We start from the raw sequence: 23006 nt of genomic DNA, 5'->3' as shown, positions 1-23006 counted from the left end.
ATTATCTTGGATTCTCCAGCATCTGCAGTTCCCATTATCTCAGGTACAAGGATTTTGTTCCTTTTGTGGATGAAGGAAAGTTTGCAAAGTACATGGGCAAACTGACCAAGCACTAAATGTGGGATTGGAAATCCTTCAAGTGGTGAGAGTGAAGAGGAATAATAGAATAGAACAGAAATGGATAAACAGAAGGTTCTGCTTCCTATCAAATGCCAGAGTTAAGGACAAGGATTTCCTGCCGTGCAGCTGGTGAACTCTAAGGAGCATTAAATGGGTTGAGACCCCAACCTTCTGCCGCCAGCTGGAAGGAAGTGCCACATTCAACAGCAGTCAGCTGTGTGGCACCTAGCCGCAACACCAGCATTGATGGCCACTTCTGACACTGCATCTAGCCTCAAATTTGAGGAGACTCATTTGTGTGACAAGAGTGTGGGGGCAATTCTTTGTGGACCAGGATCAAAAGATGTTGTTGGGCAGGGGTGTGGGTGTGGCGGGAGAAGCCTATACAAGGGGATTGAGGAGAAGCCCTGTGGGTGGGGAGCAGACAGTGACAGAGGAGTCTGTTTGGAAAAAGGGGCCAATGAAGGAGCCTTCCCCTTTACCTACCAGGATTCCCATCCTTTCTCCCACTGTCTGCAAACAGCAACTAGATGGGAAGAGGCTCTTAGGTAGCCATTTATTAGGCATTTGTTGGGCTCAATTAGTGGTGGGTGTGTAAAATGTGGCAGGGGGGCATGTGTGGTTTCTATAAAGGGAGTTGTAAAGTCACGTGGAATGAATGACTATCTGAACCATGTAAAAATTAGTATAGAGTTGAATAGAGCAGAGAGTTGAAGGTGTGCCTGAACAACTGTTGTGAGGGACAGGAGTTTTAATTCACCAGTACAGTTCTATTTGAACTGTCACTGCTTAAACAATACTGGGATCAGTGCTCTGGCAGTTCACATACCGGACCTGTGAATGAGGCTTGAAACTAAAATTGTGATGTTGGGAGTGGGATGGGAAAGGTTCTGGTCAGCAGAAAGGAAAGAATCTAAAGAGAAGGTCAAGGCCATAGTTCAGGTTGATGATTGCTAACAGTAAGTGGATTGTGACAGAAGGGACACAGTTTAATGGGCATCTTCATCAGTGACTAAGCTGTAGTCAGGAAGAAATGGCTTAAAATTGCTGTATGTGAGAAGAACAAGTGTATTGAACATAGAGATATCGAAAGCAAAGATAAAACTCTTGGAGCTGAAGGAGGATAAGTTATATTGGGGAATAAGGAATTGTCAGAGATATTAAACAAATGCTTTGTTTATACTGAAAGGCACATTAACATGCAAAAACTAATGGGTAGCCGAGTGTGACAATTCTGTGGCTTTATGAGGTGTGTTTTTTCCTGGTTTCTTTTAGAAGGAAATTGGTGGACAGGGGAAGAGCAGGTAAACAACTTGACCTTCTCTTTAGATTCTTGCCTTTCTGCTGACCAGAACCTTTCCCTTCCCACTCCCAACATCACCATTTTAGTCTAAAGCCTCACCCCAGGCCCAGAATGTGATCTGACAGAGCACGGATCCCAGTATTGTTTAAGCAGCGACAGTTCAAATGGAACTGTAATGGTCCAAATACCCCATGAATTATAACCCTTGTCCCTCACAACATTTGTTCAGGCACACCTTCAACTCTCTGCTCTATTCAACTCCATATTAATTTTCACGTGGCTCAGATAGTCATTCATTAGTTAAAGGCACAATTTAAAGATCCGCTTGACTTTACAACCCCCCTTATAGAAACCTCCCCCACCCATTTTACACACCCACCACTAATTGAGCCTAATGAATGGCTACTTGAGTCTCTTCCCACCTAGTTGCTGTTTGCAGTCAGTGGGGGAAAGTTGGCAGGGGATGGGAATCCTGGTAGGTAAAGGGGAAGATTCCTTCATTGGCCCCTTTTTCCAAACAGACTCCTGTGTCACTGTCTGCTCCCTACCCACAGGTTTTCTCCTCAATCCCCTTGTATTGGCTTCTCTCTCCACACCCACACCCCTGCCCACCAACATCTTTTGATCCTGGCCCACAAAGAATTTCCCCCACCATCTTGTCATAGTTTACCTGGCATGTATCTCCTCAAATTTGAGGCTAGATGCAGTGTCAGAAGTGGCCATCAATGCTGGTGTTGCGGCCAGGTGCCACCCAGCTGACTGCTGTTGAATATGGCCCTTCCTTCCAGCTGGCGGCAGAAGGTTGGGGTCTCAACCCATTTAATGCTCCTTTGAGTTGTTACAATAGAAGCAGCCTGAGTGGATGTGGTTAAGCTCTCACAGAACCAGGAATTTTTAGTTTCCAGCAGCAGTTGCTGTTGGGGTCTTGAAGAAATGGAAGCTGTTTTTCCCCTTCTCGGTTACAGCCAAAAGCTGGGGGTAATCTTCCTGGGCTGTTGGATCGCATGTGAGACCAATTTTGTTTTTATGAATGTGCCTTTTTCCACGGATATGTTTATGGTTTGTTACTATATTGGAACAGTTAATTAGTGATAGTTACTGCATCTATAATTCCATTAAGTTTTACTTGTCGAGTTGTTATTCCCAGTTCTTCTTTCTTTTGCTGTATTTTAACTCTAGTGTTTGAATAAATTTTGTTTTGCTTAACATTGAGCAGTTTGACCAATCGAACTGCATCTGGGACACAGCACCTGACAGTTACCTTTAAGATAAAACAAGAGAGGGTCCGGGCTATCTTATTAATATATTTTGAGGGGGTCTGACCTCGTTCATAACACAAGGATTTCATTATAGTGAAGAACTTAAAGAAATTGATGTTAATAAAGATAATCTACTGGAGAGATCAAGGTGACAGGTTTCCTGGATCCAATGGCTTACATCCTAATGTTCTTAAAGAGGTGGTTACAAAGTTGGTAGATGCATTGATGTGCTTTTGCAAAAGTCCCTATATTTTGGAACTATCCCTCTGGATTGGAATATCGCAATACAAGGAAGTAGGAAGAGACAAAATTACGAAACTACAGGCTAATTAACCTAATATTGGAGCACTTCAAAATTCCTGACATAATTAGGCAAAGCCCACATTGTTAGATGAAAGAAAAATTGTGTTTTTGAGGATGATATTAGCAGAGAAAGTGGAATCAATTATCATAATACTTTTGAGTTTTGAAAAGGCATTCAATAAGTGATTGTGTAGAGGATTTCCACCGAATGGTGGAAATGGAGATCATATCTCTGCATGATTGGAGGATTGGTTATAGAACAGGAAGCAGAAAAAGAATAAAGAGGTTATTTTCAGGTTGGTATGCTGTTGCAAGTAAGATACAATTAGGATCTGTACTGTGCACTCAGCTATTTGCAATCTAAATTAATGACTTGGGAGTAGAGGCCAGGCCTAATGTACTCGGGTTTGCTGACTATGCATAGCCAGTTCAGGGATACAATGCTTTATCTCCCCTTTCAACGACATTTTGATTTATCCCCTTTCCTGTCCCCTTACCCTGCACCTCCCCCCCGCAACCGTCTCTTTTAATGGTTTGCCTCTCCCGTAATGGGCTTTGTATGTTAGCACTGAATGGGCTACATGGGTGCTCTTGCTGGTGGTGGTTAGTAATTTTTCAGCAATGCAAAATAAGGGTCACTGTGATTTTGGTGGCAGGAAGATTTCTTAGTTGTGTGTGATAACACTTCTGGGTAGAAAGAAAAGATAACAAAGCTTGGTGGGAAATATAATTTGACAGAACCCAAATTGTAGGTATCTTGCATCCTACCTGGATGTGAGAGCAACTACATACTACCTACCCCCAATCATGGTGGTTTAGCTGTAAGAACCATGTTTGATTTAAAGATTTATAAAGGTTAATCAGAGGTCACCTCCACTTTGAAGCACTGACTTACCAACCATCAGGCCCAGCTGTTCTTTTCAGGCTGGAAAGCTTCTGATGCATCTACCAGCTCTAAAAGCCTGCCTGCATCCCACGTTAGAAAAAGGACCTGCCCCCACACCAATTAAAGGGACACTTCCATGAAAACCCACTGGGTGACTATTATCCCCACCCCACCAGGGTGAGAGTTTTGAGAAAGGATCTGAGGAAGGGTCACAGATGCTGACAGACCTGCTGAGCATTTCAGCAACTTCTGCTTTTTTTGTAGTGAGAGTTTTGGGACTCTTCCCAATCCCTGAGGTAAATCATTTGCTCAGAGAGTTTGTAAAGTTTAAGTGACTGAATGAGGCAGAGGAAGATGGTGTTTGAAATAAGGAAATATGTGAATAGTGTTCATGGAAAGAATAGTAACACTTTTTTTCATGCTAAGGAACTATTAAATGTTAGTTTTCAGAGGAATTTGAAGTGTCTTGCTCTTTCTTATCATTGTAATCTCCTCCAGCCTCATACCTCAACAAGATATCTAAATCTGACTTGCTGGGTATCCCCTAGTTCAATTGTTCCTATTGATGACCATGCCTCGTACTCTTTACTTCACATTCCTCCTTGAAGGTGTTTAATTTGTGTTCATAATGCTCTTGTGAGATACTGTGTGACATATTACAATGTTGAAAATATTCGATCAGTATAAGTTGTGGTGTTATTCTTCTACATTAAATACAGAAGCTTAACAACAAGGTACAACATGCAATGAGGGAAGTAAGTCATATCCAAATCTTAATTTGGAATATACCTGTCAAACAGTGTTGCAGCTTTGGTGGAGCCAAGCATAGATTACTGAGGCATAGCTTGTATCCTAGAATGGACCTTAACAATAATAAGTGGCACTCCCCCACATTCTCTTAGTGGCTGCATGTCTCTCCAAGGCTGGTGTCCACTAGTGACCTTTAGAATGAGACAACAATGCTATGATCAGCACGCTGATACCTGTTACTGTGCGTGGAACATCATGCACAGCTTAGAGGGAACATTAATGATGAGAACTGGATGCAGTTCCATGGCATCATGAGGAAAGGCCTGACAGAATTAAGTACTTTAACTAGCATTTAACTGGCAGCTTGGTGTCTTGCCCAGAATTCAGGACACAAGAGTGGAATTCCTGCCCACTGAGAGCTGTTAGTCAATCATAGACCAATGGGAGTATTGGGAGCCACTAGTAAAACACCTAGGGAGAGGCCTAGGATTGCAAAGGGTGCCAGGCTGTTAACCAGGCAGCAAGAATGGAGTCAGAAGAAAGGGCAAGGAATGGGTGTCAGTGGGCCTACAAGCCTTCTCCTCCCTGATAACCCCAAGGAAGACCATTGGATGAGAGATACCCTTGCTGATTGCTCCCAGTGTAGAAATCTACAGTGGGCCTTTGCCTTGTTGATGAAAATTGCTACAATTGTGGTACCCTCTAGGCACGGGGATACTTATAGTGTGTTGAATACTAGTTTATACTTGTCATGCGTAGTAATGTGGCTATTAGCTATACAGAATTGTGCAGAACTTATACTGTTATCTGATGTATTATGCTCAGCTCCACTCCCACTCCCTCTTTCAATACCTTGCCATATAGTGAGTAAAGATTATTTCAAGGAGCTTACTTTACTGTCTGATTTCAGAATATTAATATGTTAATGTATAACAAGAAGGGTGAAAGGTGCACTGAAATGAATCAACTATGGAATTCATGAAGAAAATTAGAAGTACGTTGTTCTTGACGGACCATTTTTTTTTATTGAAAGGTCGCTTAATTGTTGGACCAAAAGGTGAAAGAGGACTCCCAGGGCCAGTAGGAAGATGTTACTGTAATCTCCCTCACACCGTAAGCAATCCATCATATAGTGGACTCCCACCTTTGATCAACTCTGCACAAGTACCAGTAGTAAGTACAGATTTTAGTGGGGAACCATCATTTATATCCAAAAATGTTTGTTTTGTTGCTTCTTACCCAATTCTAGTGAGAAAGATGCATCTTCCATGACTGAATAAGGAAGTTAAAGGAAATATCAAAATTAAAGAAATACTTTACAGTTTGGCAGATATTAGAGGTAGATTGTAGATTGGTCGGGTTTAAAGAATCAGCAAAGATTGATGAAAAAATATAAAGAAACTGAAGTATGAGAGAAAATTAGCTGATAAAATAAAACAGATGGTAAGAGTTTTTTTTAACAAAAGTTCAAATAGGAAAAGAACCTAAAGCTATTGTTGGTCCTCTAGAGAGTGAGACTGGGAGCATCTCTACACAACTATTGTTCTTTAAGTGCAGTGCGTTTTTCTCTAGGCAGTGGTGAGGGGCCAATTAAGTGCTTTTTTTGGGTTGCTGGGTTTATATTTTGAAGAAAGGTTGAGGGTGTACCCATTGGAGCTGACTAGAATCTTGTTGAAACACATAAGATGGTGAGGGGACTTGATAGGACGGATGCTGGGAGTATGTTTTTGGGGAGACTAGGAGATGTGGACACAGGTTCAGAATTAGACACTTTCTTTTCAAGGCTAAGATGAGGAGGATTCTTTTTTCTCTCGCACAGTATCACTGGTGCATAGAATTCTCTTCCCTTTGAAATCGCTGAAGGCTTGACATTCCTTCAATAGATTCAATTCAAATAAATTGATTTTTGATAGGCAGTGGTGATGAGATTATTAGTAAGACAGATAGTAAAGTGGAGTTGAAGCCATGATCTTATTGAATGGTGGAGCAGACTCGACGGGCTGAATGGTCCACACCTGTTCCTAAAATCAAACGTTGCAATCAGTTCCAACTGTGTACATAATTTAGCTGGTTTTGTGTATTTGTGCATGTCTACATGCTCTTGTGTAGTTCATACAGGGGAAAGAAAAGTATAAAAGTTGTATTTGGAGATAAACATACTGATCATATTGCAGCTCCACATGGTGTGTTGGACCATTGTATGTCATTCATAAGTTTTCCTGCATCTTCCTTAGGTTGTTGTTGTAATTAGGTGTGAGCGAAACTGTGACATCGATCTCTCCAAATGAAATTCATAGCTGAAATCAAAGTTTTATTCATTATGGAGCCAAAAATTAACATTAAAAAGATGCATTAAATTGTCTGTAAAGATGGAACAAACAATGCCAGTGCACAAAAACAATGAAATGCAATCAATGTAAATGATTGGAATCTGCTGCTAATAACACTGCCATCAGAAAGGCCAAAATAACAGTGTTATTCTTACTTCTTGAGCTGGTTCAATTTTTCGAACTGCATCCATCCTGACTTTCCTGCAAATGTTGTAATATCAGAACAATATTTAACAAATTTTCTTTTTAGATATTTGTTGTAGACAATGAAGAAGAGCTGGAAAAGCTGAACACTGCAAATGCACTAGCTTTCCGGAAAGATCAAAGGTCACTGTACTTTAAAGACACTGGTGGATGGCTGCCAATTCAGGTAGTGCCAGTTTAATTGTTGCATTCTTTCCAAAAGTTTTATTTTTTGTTAAACTCACCCTGCAAATTCCATGTAGCAGGAAGTGGAAAGAGTTTCTCTTCCCACTCTTGTCTCTTATAGTTTTTATTCCTGTGTTTCTGTGCTCGGACAAACTAATGTGAACAACAGCTCTTAAAGGTGGGCCTCCACATTTCAACTTTCTTGTCATAGGAGATTGCCATCTGCTGTGCTGTATGAGTATTACAGTAGGAAACAAATGTCAGTAATAAACGTGTGTTTCAAAATTATACATAAATTTAGATTTTCTTAGCTGTCCCTTCATTTGCCCATTTGAGGCAGCGACCTCTTAATTACAACAGGAAGTAAGCAGTTTGGAGGCAGACACGTTGTGTTTATTTTTCAGTCTCTTCCCTTCTCTGTTAGAAATGAGGCAATCTCTGCTGGAAGTCATGTCATCATGAAATGTTTCAACCAGATCAATGCCAGGCTGGCTTTGGCTTCTGACTAATTAGATTTGTCAATGCAATGACAGAACATTTAATCTGATACTCTGAAAATATCACAATAAAAAGGCAGAACGATTAAAACTCTAACACTTAATGTTTATTACATTATTACATTCATAAGTTTTCCTGCATCTTCCTTAGGGTGTTGTTGTAATTAGGTGTGAGCGAAACTGTGACATCGATCTCTCCAAATGAAATTCATAGCTAAAATCAAAGTTTTATTCATTATGGAGCCAAAAATTAACATTAAAAAGATGCATTAAATTGTCTGTAAAGATGGAACAAACAATGCCAGTGCACAAAAACAGTGAAATGCAATCAATGTAAATGAAACTTATGTATAAGACAGTTGGAATCACTCTTGACAGTTTCTACAGCCATGGATTATGAAACTTGCACACATTTGTGAGTGATGTTCAGTCTCTCATGTTGAATCAGCCAGGAAGAAATAAAAGATTTCTAGCAACCATGCAAATAAACGACAAATTACAGTCACCATTCAGGCCTTGGGAGCATTGACTTACTGGTGTTCAACTACTGACAGATGAGTTGCTCCAAAGAGGACATAACAGTATCAGAAAGCAAGCTACCTCCAGACTTTTTTTAAAATTTCTTAACAAAGCTCTTTCTTTATCCTCTTTGGTGTATGCAAGACTGTGCTCGGTGAATGACAATCACAATTCTATTTACATCCAAACATCCCCTATGCTCAGCTTGAAACAATGTAAATACCAGAGAATACATTAGAAATCAAGTTTTCCTGTATCAGAGTGCTGTTGTACAAACACCCCTCACTAACCTATCCACATGCCAATGGGATTAATTACCAGAAGCTCATGTAGAGAAGCAGAGGAGTGTAGTCAGAGAGCCATAGAATCATCCAGCACTGAAATAGACCCTTCGGTCCAAGCAGTCCATTCCAAACATTATCCTAAACTAAACTAGTCCCACCTGCCTGCTCTTGGCCCAAATCCCTCCAAACCTTTCCTATTCATGCACTTATCAACGTTTCTTTTAAGCATTGTAACAGTGCTAACATCCACCACTTCCATAGGAAGTTCATCCCACATGTGAACCACCTTATGTGCAAAAAATTTGTCCCCATGTCTTTTTTAAATCTGTCTCCTCTCATCTAAAAAATATGCCCCCCAGTCTTGACATCCCCCATCCTAGGGAAAAAATACCAACCATTAACCCTATCTACACCTTTGATGATTGAATAAATCTCTATATGGTCAATTGTCAACCTCCTACCCTCTAATGAAAAAAGTCCCAGCCTATCCAGCCTTTCTTTATAACTCAAACCTCTGGACCACCTTTAACAAAGGGGTATAGACCTGCCTACTCAGCACTAATTGAACAATTTTGAAGGTGACTGTGGTGAATGGAGGGGCAGAAAACTAGATTTCATTGTCTTAAAGCTCTTTTTTGTCAAATTGATTCAACGAGAATTTCACTCTGACAATGCCGTGGCTTAAGCTCTTGTGAGCCCTAACAGCCATTCCGAGGAATTAATCTTTTTGAACTGTCAATGTGGCTTGTGAGGCCTGATGGCATAAGTGAGTAAATGCTTGGCTCTCATCCAGAATGTCATAACTTTATGTCCCTGGGCTGACTTTCCTTCAAATTCATTTAGGAAAGTTCTTTAATGTTTCCACAGGGACATCAAAATGTAGTACAAGCTGAACTAAACCCAAATATTAAAAAAGATAAAGGAGAGCATTAAAACAATTTCTTTATATTTCCTCCTTCTGAATCATCTGTTGCATACAATGACGACCTAAGTATTCTCATAAAATTTTAAATTTCAGGTGGGCTTTTCTAATCAGTAAATATTCACTATTGGCTATTTACACTTCGTTTAAAAATTGCTGTAAAACTGATGAAGGAGCACCTTAAAATTGTCAGGATAATCTTGCAAATTTGTACCCATACGGCACACCTTGGGAGTGCACAATAGGAATTTGAATGAGATCAGTGGATATTGTATTATGTCATAGATTGCAGCCCTCACAGACACTGTCCCTTTAAGACAGTTGCATGACGTCACGATGTGATAAAGGTAGCTGCTTCACATTCAACCACTCTCTCCACGTAAATGGAGACAAGAAGTAGCTTTGGTCAGCTGAGCATGTGTAATGTAACACTAATAAACACAGACTCAAACTAAAGTTATTTTGTTCCATTCCCTGGTGTGGCTTGAACAATGATAAGAATGTTGGGAAAATACAAAGAGAATAGAAAGTCAATCTTGATGTCGAGGAAATGTTTGGCAATTTTCCCCTTAAGCCTTAAATGGCACTTCTGGAACTCACTATTGAGAACACAAGTTGGCGTTGGCAAACCACCAGGCTCACCACATCATCATGCCTGTTCTCAGGCCAACTCTCACACCACATCAGTCCATTAACACTTTACTTGTAGCTGCGGGACACCTATAACATACATGATTCTGTCTGTTAGCCTTGTGTATAGGGATGCACGTCCATCTCCTGCATGGACATAGGATACACCATTGGACTCTTGCTTTCTTAGTCCTCACTCACATTGAGGTTATTTGGAGAAGCCAGACTCTGCCCATCTCCCATTGGTTAAGTAGTGCACTTACTGATTCAGTACAGGATAAGGGGCTGATAGTCTTTCTGTGGCTCGCATTGCTTCTTAGTGCGGATTAAGAGATGGGCAATTTGTTGCATTTGGGCACACTGAACTGACAATGAGATCTGCATGTCATTGTGTGATAACCATGCTACAAATGCAGTATACATCTGCAACATTGCTGGCATTTTACACAACAAACACTTTGCATGTACTGCAAACAAACATTTGTGTGTGAAAATGTAGTATAGTGGGAACAAGGGGCACTGTGGTCAGTCAGGGATACTGTCATGGTCAGGCAAGGGTCTCTTCCACTTCCAGTTCAGGGAATTGCCCCATGATCATTTGGTCCTAACAGAGTCTGGGAAACCAAGTTTTTTGCAGTCCATGGATGAGCCATGGTCAGTCCTGCAGGCCAAATGCGACAAGTCTAGGAGTTGCAGATAAGTCAGTCAGGGTACTGTGGAGACATTTATCTGGGCTACGGGAACGGAGGGACTGCACACGGTGGAAGTAGATGAAAGGGCATTTAACAGTGATGTAGGGGCACAATATGAGGTGAGGTATCTCATGTGAGTGAGTAGGGAGCACAGAGAATAGGGAGAGTTAATCATTTAGGAGATGAGGTAGGTGGCTATGGACATGGACATGTTGCATGTAGTAGTGAGAGCTGTAGTCCGTGAGACTTGGTGAGATGTGTGTGCTGTGGCAGAGATAGAGTGAGTTGTGGCTGTGTGAGCGTGAGGTAGAAGAGAGAAGATGGTTGCAGGGTGCACATCATTGACCTTCTTTCTGCACTATTGGACATCCCACTTCACTCAATACACAGTGCTACATCAGGAGTGCAATTTGGGTCCAGCTTGATTTAATCCATTAGCATGACCTCCTTTGGCAATCTAAGGGAACATGGACTGCCCTTCTCTTCATCACAGTCCACCAACACCTCCAATTCCCTTAACATGAAGCAAGGAGCAACCTTCCATTACCTGTACAATATGTCCTCAGTGATACTGGTCAAGGACCACAGTGTGAGGGGAGTTACAACTTCTGAAATAATGTGCAGCTGGGCTTTAGATATTGAAAGCCAGAATATGGCAGCAGTGGTGAACACTTCTGGCTCTGGTTACACAATTCCCTGTAAAGGTGCGTACAATCATAGCCACATAATGAATGAGGTGAAGCCCCTTGCTCTCAGCTGTGGTTAATTAAGCATCTTGAATCTCATTCAAGAAAGCACTTTAGCTTGAACGGGAACATTTTGACCAAATGTCTAAGTTGTGATAGTGGACACATTAATTTTTAGTTTTGTGAAAAAAACTTAAAGACGTCTGTCTTAACGAAAACCCAACTTCCTGGCATATTCTATGCAGACTAACCTACGGTAAAGCAGAAACGATATCATGAGAGCAATAAGTGAGCACTAAACGCTGCTGATAGCTAGAGGTGACAGCTCTATTGGGTGCTAAATGCTGAAGAGCTGATGAGTGTGGCAGTTGAGAAGCTTTGTTTTCTAATATTCATCTGTCAATTTGTCCAAGTTCGGAGATGAACAACAATTATAACCAACACTAAAATGTTCCACTTTAAACTGCAAATTAATAAAATCAATGCAGAAGCACAATGATTACTCTATCTCACTCTCTTTTAGAAAGATCAAACATCAAAGGGTGCTAATGAATTAAAGTTTAAAATCAAAGAAATTTAAATGTTGATAGGGTAGTTCCAACCTAAGAAAATACACTTGTAACAAAGGAGAGAAAATAAAAGCAAAATAACCTGCTCTGTATAGTCAATTCAATGTAAGGCCTTTGGTCAGTCAGATATACATACGTACAGTAACATTTATCTCACAAAACCTAGTCTGTGTATGCAAGCCTGTGATATTAGGGCTGCTAAAATAGATTTATTAATAGATCTCAAGACGTCTGTTTCAACAATACCCTACAACCTTAGGTATATTTTATGCAGACCAACATATTGAACATCACCAAGCACATCAAGAGAGTCAAACAGAATTTCCTATTAGTATTGGAAAAGCAAAATAAATAAAGTGAAATTTTCTCAATGTGCTTTGTTGCAGAATGAAAGTCTGCAACGCACAAATGAATTCACAAACATCCTTTAAATGTGCTTCCTTGAAATGCTGCACTGAGAAACCCTGTCTTGAAGCATATGTTTGGGATGCCCTAGGTGAGAGGCGTTTAAATCCTTCACTATGTCTTTTGTTGATCTGAAGGATACCATCTCCACTAGGGAAGTGCTAATTAGAGGCTGTAGCATCTTTGTAATAGTGAAGAATGGAAAGAAAATGAGTGAGTCATACTCAATAATTAGAGCTGTTTCCTTGCTCTCAGTAACTAAGAAATTGTTGGCAGCCCAGAGATATGTCATGCACTGACCTTCCAGGTTTCAGGCATTAAGCCAAGTGGATGAAATCATCTTTCCCCAAATAAATTGATCATTCCAACCTTCACTAAGACATGCAAGTGAAGTGATAGGAAAGAGAGCATAGTTTGTGTCCACAGAGGGGGAAAAACAATGTACCTTTTGTCTTAAACTGTCATCAGGAGCCAAAAGAAAGAATTCACCCTGAGCTTGCCCCAATCTTACTCTTGGAAGAATTAGCAATGGCACTTGTGCAAACCTGTGAAAGGTGACAGCAAGTTGTTGAGAACTGGCTAATGTCAAATTGTCAGTTTCTTACACTTACTTCAATTAAAGGCTGTATCAACAAGGGGCAGTTTATCTGATATCTCTAGTCAACGAGATCAAAGGAATCTTTCTGACATTTGTCAAGATTTCCTGAACTAGGTAAGTAAAACATTAAAAGTTTTTTGACTGAAAAGATTCTATTTTATTGCCCTGAGAGTTTTCTGTTCCAATAGTCCCTCGGTTGACTTTCTTACTTCCACCTTTTGTAAACTCTTGCTGTTCATATTCTAACTTAAAAGTCCTGTCACTCACTAATCTACATAGGCCTCAGGTGCACCAATACTTCAATTTTAAAATAGTACAAAAGTATGACCAATAAACATGTAGGCAATTATTCCAACTTGTACCAGGTCAGCACATACAAATCCAAGATTTTTGCATGAACAAATTGTTATTACTTGCTTACATAGTCTCAGTTTTGTGCTGCAGCTGTCGCTGCACGTATGTATCGCTGACTGATCGAAGGCCCTACTTTTAATCAATTACATGGAGACAGTGCCTGAGGTAAGGTTGGCACTTTTATACTAGAACATTGCAGGTTGTGATCTCATGCAACTGCCTTAAAGGTACACTGTCCTCATGGCCTAGAATTTATGCCATAAAACAACATCCGTCCTTTTCACTTTAAGAAATGGGAAACATTTTACCACAGCATGAATACGGAGACATGTACATATATTGTCTCTATACAGTCAGATAATATTTTGGTGAGTGTATGACATGGCCAGATCTGGTCCTTGTACAGTATAACACTGTAGCTTCACTTTGTGGTGTGCCATCATTGTTTTGGGCTCCATTTCCTCCTTATCACCATTCCTCCCTAATTCTATTCAGTCCATCAACCCTAAAAGCCTTTGAAATGACTGTCATCTGTACACCCCACTTCCTTACACACAACATTGCTAGCTGTGCCTACACTTTCTAGATTCTAGGTTTAAGAATTCCTTCCCTAAATTTGTGCACCTCCCCCCGACTGTCTGTCTTCCTTTAAAGTACCACTAAACACTACTCTTTGTAATCAGGCATTTTGTCACATGTCCTAATATTTCTTTCATTTGCTTGGTGTCAGTTTATGTTTTGATTTTGATATGAAAGAAGGTACAGTGATCATCCTTGTGGAAATGCTGTTAGTAATAAGTTAGGCAAATCTGATGGCCTTCCTGGAGATACCAACATCCCAGGAACAGATAAAAATAAGTAAAATGTGCTACTTTGATCCTACTTCAAATCTTGGAGCCAGGCAAATAATTTGAAAATTACCAATAGTGAGACTATTGAGGGAAATAATTATTTTTCCTCATGCACTTTATTTTCATATAGGTCTCCCCTGCACAGCTCACACCTTCTTCACCACATTCAGCAGGGTTTTGCGGAGATGGAATAGTTCAGGAGGAAAATGGGGAAGAGTGTGATGATGGAAACAAGATTATCACCGATAGCTGTATAAGTAAGTTACCAAGCATTATTTTTTGTTAAAAAAATTCCTTAAGGTTTTCATTAGAAATATACATTTGTATGCCATCAATTTTATTTTTGGTCAGCTGATTTCAATATATTAGGAAAATCAAAACTGGTATAGCTGATTTTCTTGCAACTATATTGCCTACTGCCTGGACAGTGAATACAAACTTGAAATCCTGGGTTTACCTGGGTTTTCTCTTCAAATCCATTTAAATGGCTGGGAAAAAGACCGATTACCCCAGTTAACTGTTAGCTTTGGAGGTGGTTGTAGGATAACCAGCTGCAGCTGGAAAGCTGTTCCTAGGGCTATGTTGGAAGATGAAACAACCCCCACCATTAGCAAAATGTTGTATGAAGTATTATTACTGCTGCTTTCCATGCAGAGTGAATGAACTGGACCCTTGGTCACCACCATGTGGATTTGCTGCCACCATTCAACTTTCAGTTTGCGATCTACAGGGCCTGCTGCATCTAGTGAGAAAACACAAAGTTGTTGAACCAGAAGAGACTTCTGTCTCAAACAAGATGTGGTTAACTGTAAGATGTCAACTAGGTACAAGTAACATTGATGGAATAGACATCGTACTATGAAGAGACGTAAATGGCAGGTCTATCTTCTTCAAGGTGCAGAGCTGTACTCCAGCTAAAATCGCAATGGCATCATGTTGGTGGTGCATTCTTCAACATTAACCCTTTCTGAACCAAACATCTTATACAGCAGAAAGGATCATCAGTAGCCAGAAGGTCCAGATGGTGAGCTGTTCTAAACATAAGAAAGTTTACTGCATCTTGCCCTCGTGGTCCAATTAGGACCAGTGGGTGGGGGGTGGAGGCATGGGCTTTTTGGGGGCAGTGTTGCAGCAATCCACAGGACCACCTTATGTGGATGATTCTGCACTGTAGTATTTCATAAGGAATACACTAAGGAGTCAGATCAATGCTAAGCTCATTCTGTATTGCCCCGCTGTAATTCCTTATCTGGGCTATATGTTCTCCTGGTGCAGGCAAGGCTCACTCCCTCATCTATACAGCCTCAAATATCTGAAAACAACAGTACAGGGAAAGTGATGAGGTCTCTTCTATACCTTCTTCCTGACCATTGCTCCCAGAGAATTGAGTATTTTATGAGGAAAGGTGAGGAAGATAAGTCCAGTCTCTTGCAAACCAAGGATCTGGATCAAGCCAAGCTTAAGATTACCCTTGGCTGAGTGACTTCAAAACAGCCAGTCAAATGGGCAAGGACACATTAACAGTTGAGGAATGGTATAGCCTGGAGTGCACTGGATTGAGAAACAACATTTTATTGCCAATCTGCAGTAACCTTCTTGCCAGAAAGCTGCCTCAGTCAGCAAAACAATATCAAATTAATTTTACGGCCAAATACATGGAGTTCTATTAACAATCACCCCTCGTGTCCAAAAAAATTACAGACTTGTAATTATTGCAATTGCTATAGACAGCTGCAAAATCTTGATACCCAATTATATAATTTCAGTACAATTGGGAATGAAAAGTAATATTCAACAATTAATCAATAATTCTCTTGAATTACTTCAATAATTGCTTCCTAACGTAGCTTGCAACCAGTGAACAGCATACAGGGAAGCATAGTGCATTACATATATTTTCTTTGGAAAATGAAACAATATGTAAATTTTGTTAATTAATGCTTTAAAAATTGTGCAGATTACACTTTCTACTCATTATGTGTATTGATGTTATAAATTGTAAAGTAGACATTTAAATACAATATAATTGAAACTACCAGGATTACTAACAATGCCACATGCTATTCAAAGTAGAAAAAGCAGGATATTTCGGACGAATACGTGGCTAGAGAGATGGTGTGAGAGGGAAAGTTTCAGAATCCTGGGGCATTGGGACCAGTTCTGGGAGATGGGACCAGTGCAAAGTGGGCAGATGGGACAATGCACACCCGAGCAAACCAAGACTGATGCCCAAATGGGGAATATTTGCTAGAGTAGTGTGGCATGGTGGCTCAGTGGGTAGCACTGCTGTCTCACAGTGCCAGGAACCCGGGTTTGAATCCACCCTCGGGTGACTGTGTGTGGAGTTTGCACATTCTCCCTGTGTCTGCATGGGTTTCCTCTGGTTTCCTCCCACAGTCCAAGAATGTACAGGCAAGGTGGATTGGCCATGCTAAATTGCCCATAGTGTTCAGAGATGTGTAGAGTAGGTGGGTTATAGGGGGATGGGTCTGGGTGGGATGCTCTGAGGGTCAGTGTGGACTTGTTGGGCTGGAAGGGTCTATTTCCACACAGTAGGGATTCTATGATCATGTTGGGGAGGGTTTAAACTAAATTGGCAGAGGGTGGGAACCTCTGCAAGGAGTCAGTGGAAGGGGAATTAAGAGCAAGAACAAAAGACAGAAAGGAAAATAAGAGAAGTGATGGGTAGAGAAATCAATGGCCAAAATCAAACAACGCCACAGTAAAAAAAATAGCAGGAATGGAACAAGGAATGTTAAAAAGACAAGCTTTAATACTTTGTGAAAGCAGAGAGCGTTCAAAATAAAGTGGATAAATTATTCACACAAATAGATGTACATGGGTATGATATAGATGGGATTATGGAGGCATGGCTGCAAGGTAACCAGGGATGGGAGCTGAACATCTGGAGGTATTCAGTATTTAAGAAGGACCGACAAAAAAAAGGAAAAGCAGTGGAGTTTCATTACTAGTTAAAGAGGATGTACACACAATATTAAGGAAAACTAATACCTCAGACAATGTAGAATCTATGTGGGTAGAGAAATACCAGGAGCACAAACATTAGTGGTGACATTGGAAATGGCATTAAACAAGAAATCAGAGGTGCATGCTTTAAAGGAGCATTTGTAGTTATGGGTGACTTTAATTTGCATATAGATTGGGCAAAGCAAATTAGTTACAGTACTGTAGAAGAGGATTTCCTAGAGTGAATGCGGGATGATTTTCTGAACTAATAGTTGAGAACCAAAGAAAGCACAGGCCCTGTCAGTCAGGGTATTATGAGAAAGGACTATTTGACAATGTAGCTGTGAGAGACCCTTTGTGGATGAGCAACTATAGTATGACAGAATTCTTCATCAATATGGAGAGTAAGTTAGTTAATTCTGAGTCTAGGGTCCTGAAACGTAATAAGGGAAACTACATTGGTATGTCAAATGAATTAGCTGTGATGGTTTGGGAAAAGCTACTAAAAGGAGAGATGATAGCAAACTTTTAAAGAAAGAATGGGTGAATTGCAAAAATTGTTTATTCTCATCACGAGAGCGCATATACAACAGTGGCTAAACCATGGCTTACAAGGAAATTAGAGGTAGTAGTAGATGCAAAAAAGAGCCATCCAAATTGACAAGAGCAAAAGTAATAGACATGAGGATTGGAAAAGTTGAGAAGTCAGTAAAGGAGAACCTTGACTGATTAAGAAGGGGATAATTGCGTTCAAAAGTAAGCTTGTGTGGAACATAAGAATTGAAAGTAAAAGTTTGTATAGATACGTGAAAAGAAAAAGATCAGTGAAAACTAATGTAGGTTCCTTACAGGCGGGAACAGGGGAATGGACCAGAGGTATTCTGCGGACTGGGTGACCATTTTGCAGAACACTTCTGGCCTATGTGCAAGCATGACCCTGAACTTCTTGTGGTTGGTCATTTTAACGCAGTGCCCTCCTCGCAAGCCCCAATTGTCTGTCCTCAATGTGCTGCGGTAAATCACAGCGAAAACTGGAAGAGCAACATCTCATCTTCAAACTAGGCAGTTTACAATCTTCGGGGCTCATATTGAGTTCAACACCTTCAGATTGTGTACTGATTCTCTCCCTCCCCCAATGGGACTGAGTGTTCTGCCATTCTCACATTCCAATCACTTAATCTGAACTATCAACATCCTTGAAAGGTTCCACCTAGATTTGAACTCGGATCACTTGTTTCAGAGTCCAGAGTGCTAACCATTACTTTTCTGATGAAGCTTTTTCTGATGAAGAGTCTTGGCCCGAAACGTCAGCTTTTGTGCTCCTAAGATGCTGCTTGGCCTGCTGTGTTCATCCAACTCGGCACTTTGTTATCTCGGACTCTCCAGTAATAGACATCAACATCCTTTCTCCCCCAGCACTCCAACCCACCCCTTCCATTGCATAAATGCTGCCCTCTGCACACTTCACTTCAGACCTGATAAAGAATCGTCTAGACTTGAAACATTATCTTGCTGTCCAAGGATGCAGACTGACCCGTTGTGATCTCCAGCATTTTTTGTTTTCAGTACAATTCCAGCATCTGCAGTAATTTGCTCCTAAGATTAACAGTATGTTGGCCTTCACAGTGAGGGGATTTGAGTATAAGAACAGGATGTCTATCTGCAATTATACAGAGCATGCTGTATTCCAGCCGTTCTTGGAACATTGTGTGCAGTTTTGGTCTTCTTATCTGAGGATGGATGATCTTGCTAGAGAGGGAGTGCAGCAAAGGTTTACCACATTGATTCCTGGGATAACAGGACTGATGTATGAGGAGAGATTGAGTCGGTTAGGATTATATACACTGGATTTTAGAAGAATGAGGAAGATTTCATAGATGCCTATTAAAATTCTAACAGGACTATACAGATTAGATGCAGCAAGGATACTGCCAAAGGAGTTGGCGGCATAGTTTAAGGATAACAGGTAAACCTTCTAGGATTGAGATGAGAAATTTCCTCACTAGAGGGGAACTACCACAGAAAGGGGTTGAGGCCAAAACATTGTGTTTTCAAAAAGGAGGTAGATATAGTGAAAGGGATCATGGGATACAGTCGGAGGTTGATGTAAGGGGATTAAGCTTGACGATCAGCCATGATCATAATGAATGGTAGAGCAGGCTCGAAGGGTCAAATGGCCTAATCCTGCACCCATCTTCTATGTTTCCATAAAACAGGATTGCTGATCTGTGTCATGTACTTCTAATAAAACAATTGTTGTTTTGCTGCATTACTATAGATTGTAAGCAAGCCTACTGTGGAGACGGATACTTATGGAAGGGATTTGAAGAATGCGATGGTAAAGATTTTGGTTACCAAACCTGTAAAACCTATCTTCCAGGGTAAGTTCACTTAAAGATTACATTTTGATGCCCTAAATACAGTAATTTCTTGAAACAATCTCTGATAAGGAGTACACATGCCTAGAATTTTTGCTTTGAAAATAGTTCAAAAGAGTTTTACAAGCTTTTGCGATATTCTTAACCAACCCGTTCAAGCATGTTCGACCCATGTTGCGGTTAGATACGGTTTGAACCTGGGCTTTCTGTCCCATAGGTAGGGACAGTATCACTGCACCATAAGTGTCCTCAATACTTCCTTTTTAGCATGGAAAGCTGCAACCAGACTTCTGTCAATAGCACTTCGTAAACATCAAATAGAATGCACACGCAAGAGCAGTCCAGGAGAATAAAATGCCTGTCAGTTAACCACTCATCGAACAAAGGGTACAGGCAAAGATTAACCATTTTCACCTTTTATGTACTAACTGATAAATTGTGCATTTCCAGTACTAATTGTTAATTTCCATTTATTTTGGATTTATGCATTTTCTTTTAATCTTCTCGTTTTTGTTTGCATTTTGATTGTCTTATCTAGACCAGTTCTTTTTATATATACAGTCCTTTATTTATGAAGTTGTAAAAGTTTCTGGTTCCTTCTTTGTGTTGTATTTGTTTGTTCTAGGTCTTACGGGGAACTGAAATGTACTTCATATTGTTACATTGACTCCACAAGCTGTCGGTATTTTACATGAGACTATAAAAAGTGGCTGCTGGGACATGTCTCACTGAAACAAATTCATCTGGTGCTATCACGGAACCACAGATTTGGGCTGCACATACACTTCCATTGTTCAATATAACTATAACCAGCAGCTGGAAGACTTTTAGATAGCTGGGATTCATTTCAAGTGATTATCTGGAATGACAATTTCGACCATTGCATTTTGTCTTAAAATAAAGTCAATGCCGACAACAAAGGTATGAAAAGGATGCAGAGATAGTCAGAGCTGCCGATGCTGGCGAATCTGAAATAACGAGGTGTAGAGCTGGATGAACACAGCAGGCCAAGCAGCATCAGAGAAGCAGGAAGGTCTTTTTGGTCCTCTGATGCTGCTTGGCCTGCTGTGTTCATCCAGCTCTACACCTTTGTCATCTACAAAAAGGATGCAATTTGCTTTCCACCGAGACTTTCAAAGTGTACATATGTACATATATACATACATATTACACACATATGTGTATATATATATGTATATATACATATATATTACAAAGCCATGTCTAAAGACTGCTCATCCTCGTTTGACAATTCTCAGGCAGAAATATCAAAGATGTGATATTGTTCCACTAGCGACTGGAGTCAAAACTGCCATACCTCGACTGTGCACTGTTACTGACTACTGTAGTTTTATACCTGGACATACTCAAGGATGCTACTGGCTGAATTCTTGGTGCCATATTGACAGAGTGAAAACAGGAAATGTCAAAGGAGTTCATTTGCTGAAATGTGATGTACTATTTTTTGCATTTGCATGAATATTATGCACAAAGATGTGAACTACGAAAATCACTCTTCCATGTCTTGATTACTCTTGGCTCAAACAGCTATTACACTATAGGGTGTCATGTTCTTAAGAGATATATATATAGAGAGATGCATATACCATCTTACTTATGTCTGATATTTGGATATGTTTCCTTACAAACAGTGGATAATGCTGGAAATCTACCAAATAAGTAAATGGTTGCCAGCTGAATCTGGGCTACGACATACTACATAGAAAAGATTTGATGTTTGGGTAAATGTAAGTGGTGACAAATGTAGCAAAGGATACATGGCTTCTTTTTGCTTCTCTGAGAACTTTTTGTTTTGAATACAAATAATGTTCTACTGAATATGTAATTTCATTCTGAAAATGCTCCATGTCAGAGTGTAGCTTTCACCTATCAACTGTACTGATGGTTTGTGAGAGTGTGTTGGAGTCAAACTGACACAGAAGGAAGACATTGGGTCCATTGTGTTTGGGCTAGAGCAATCCAGTCAATCTCATTTCCCTACTCTGTTCCTGTGAACAGTAAACTCTGTGAGTTTATTTCTCTGTAGTATCCACCCTGTAATCTAATTGACAGTAAGTTGCAGCGATGTGTAAAATGGTTCTTCCTCAAATATGCTGCATCACCTGCCCCAAAACCTTCAACTTGTGCCACTTAGTCCTTGTCCCATTCACTAATGTGAGCTGCTTTTCTTTGTCTACCTTATCTATACCTAACCCTAACCTTGTACACTTCTAATCTTGTTCCTCCTCCTCAATCTCATTTGCTGCAAGCCTCTCCAGCCAGACCTGGTAGCCTGTATCCATGGAATCAGTCTGATAAACCTCTGGACCATCTTAAGGACCCTCATATCCTAGCGTGCTGACCAAAACTGGAGACAGTACTCTAGTATACAGCATGTTGGCTGTAGTTGCAAGAAGAATGATGCACAAACAGACCCTTTCTCCCTATTGCCATTTTCATTCTTCCTACAGTAAAACTTAGTTTAAAAAATACATTTTACGTTTGACATGGTACATCGTCTTGCATTTGGAGCTGGATCTGACACCTTCCCTGTGTCCTCCCTTGCCACCACTTTCCCCAACACACTCTCTCTCTGTCTCTCTCTCTCTCTCTGGCTCTCTCTCTCTCTCTCTCTCTCACACACACACACACACACACACACACACAGTGGCAGCACATAAATGGCTGAGTACATAAAGTGCATGAGCTATAGATATCACAAGCAATAAACTGGCAATAGGTAGGTATCAGTCTGCCACTGGAAATGTATATAGTAAGATGGTCATTGTCGTTAAAATATGATTGTTTTATCCTCTAACTTTCACAAGAATTGTCACTGTAATATTCATAACATCGCATGTCCATGATACTGGAATTTATAATCAGTATAAATAAAAAGGACTCAATGATATTTGTGTATTCCTCATTCAAACGTTCCGTGGAGTATATTAGCGAGTTCGAATAAAGATTACTACACCAACAGAGTTTAATCAGCTCCAGTGCATACTGTATAAGTAGCACATATTCAAAATTGGAAATCCAAGGCTGGCCTGAAACTCGGCCTTAGCCTCATTAACATTATTTGAGTGCACCGTCATGGCCTGCTGTCAGCTTCTCCCTTTGAAATGTTATGTTCCAGATGATGTGACCCCTTGTCAGTGACTCAAGAAGCATCCTGCAGGTAGAGGCATGAAATGAAACCATCGTGCACTCAATTGATTGTCAACCAATGATGCAGTTATGTCAGATGCTAGAGCCAGACTTGAGTCCTGCAAGAGTGGAAGGTCATCCTCCCCTGGTGGCTCTGATGATGACAATTGCTGTGATCCTCAAT

The 23006-nt window shown here is 40.4% G+C and overlaps 1 protein-coding gene across 2 annotated transcripts in view; it reads left to right on the top strand.

The window, feature by feature from the left end:
• LOC125461153 (acetylcholinesterase collagenic tail peptide) overlaps positions 1–22524 on the top strand; it is a 102553-nt gene extending 80029 nt beyond the window's left edge. For both annotated transcript variants that reach the window (XM_048549619.2, XM_048549628.2), the window contains 5 exons: positions 5655–5794; positions 7202–7321; positions 14458–14584; positions 19573–19675; positions 20298–22524. In XM_048549619.2, the coding sequence (XP_048405576.1) occupies positions 5655–5794; positions 7202–7321; positions 14458–14584; positions 19573–19675; positions 20298–20367 (560 nt within the window). In that variant the 3' untranslated portion in view covers positions 20368–22524. The remainder of the gene's footprint in view (positions 1–5654; positions 5795–7201; positions 7322–14457; positions 14585–19572; positions 19676–20297) is intronic.
• Positions 22525–23006: the final 482 nt, after the last annotated feature.

The sequence above is a fragment of the Stegostoma tigrinum genome, chromosome 2, assembly GCF_030684315.1.
Source record: "Stegostoma tigrinum isolate sSteTig4 chromosome 2, sSteTig4.hap1, whole genome shotgun sequence".
Taxonomy (NCBI): Eukaryota; Metazoa; Chordata; class Chondrichthyes; order Orectolobiformes; family Stegostomatidae; genus Stegostoma; species Stegostoma tigrinum.
The sequence above is the reverse complement of the archived record's forward strand: the minus strand, read 5'-3'. Positions and strand labels throughout refer to the sequence as shown.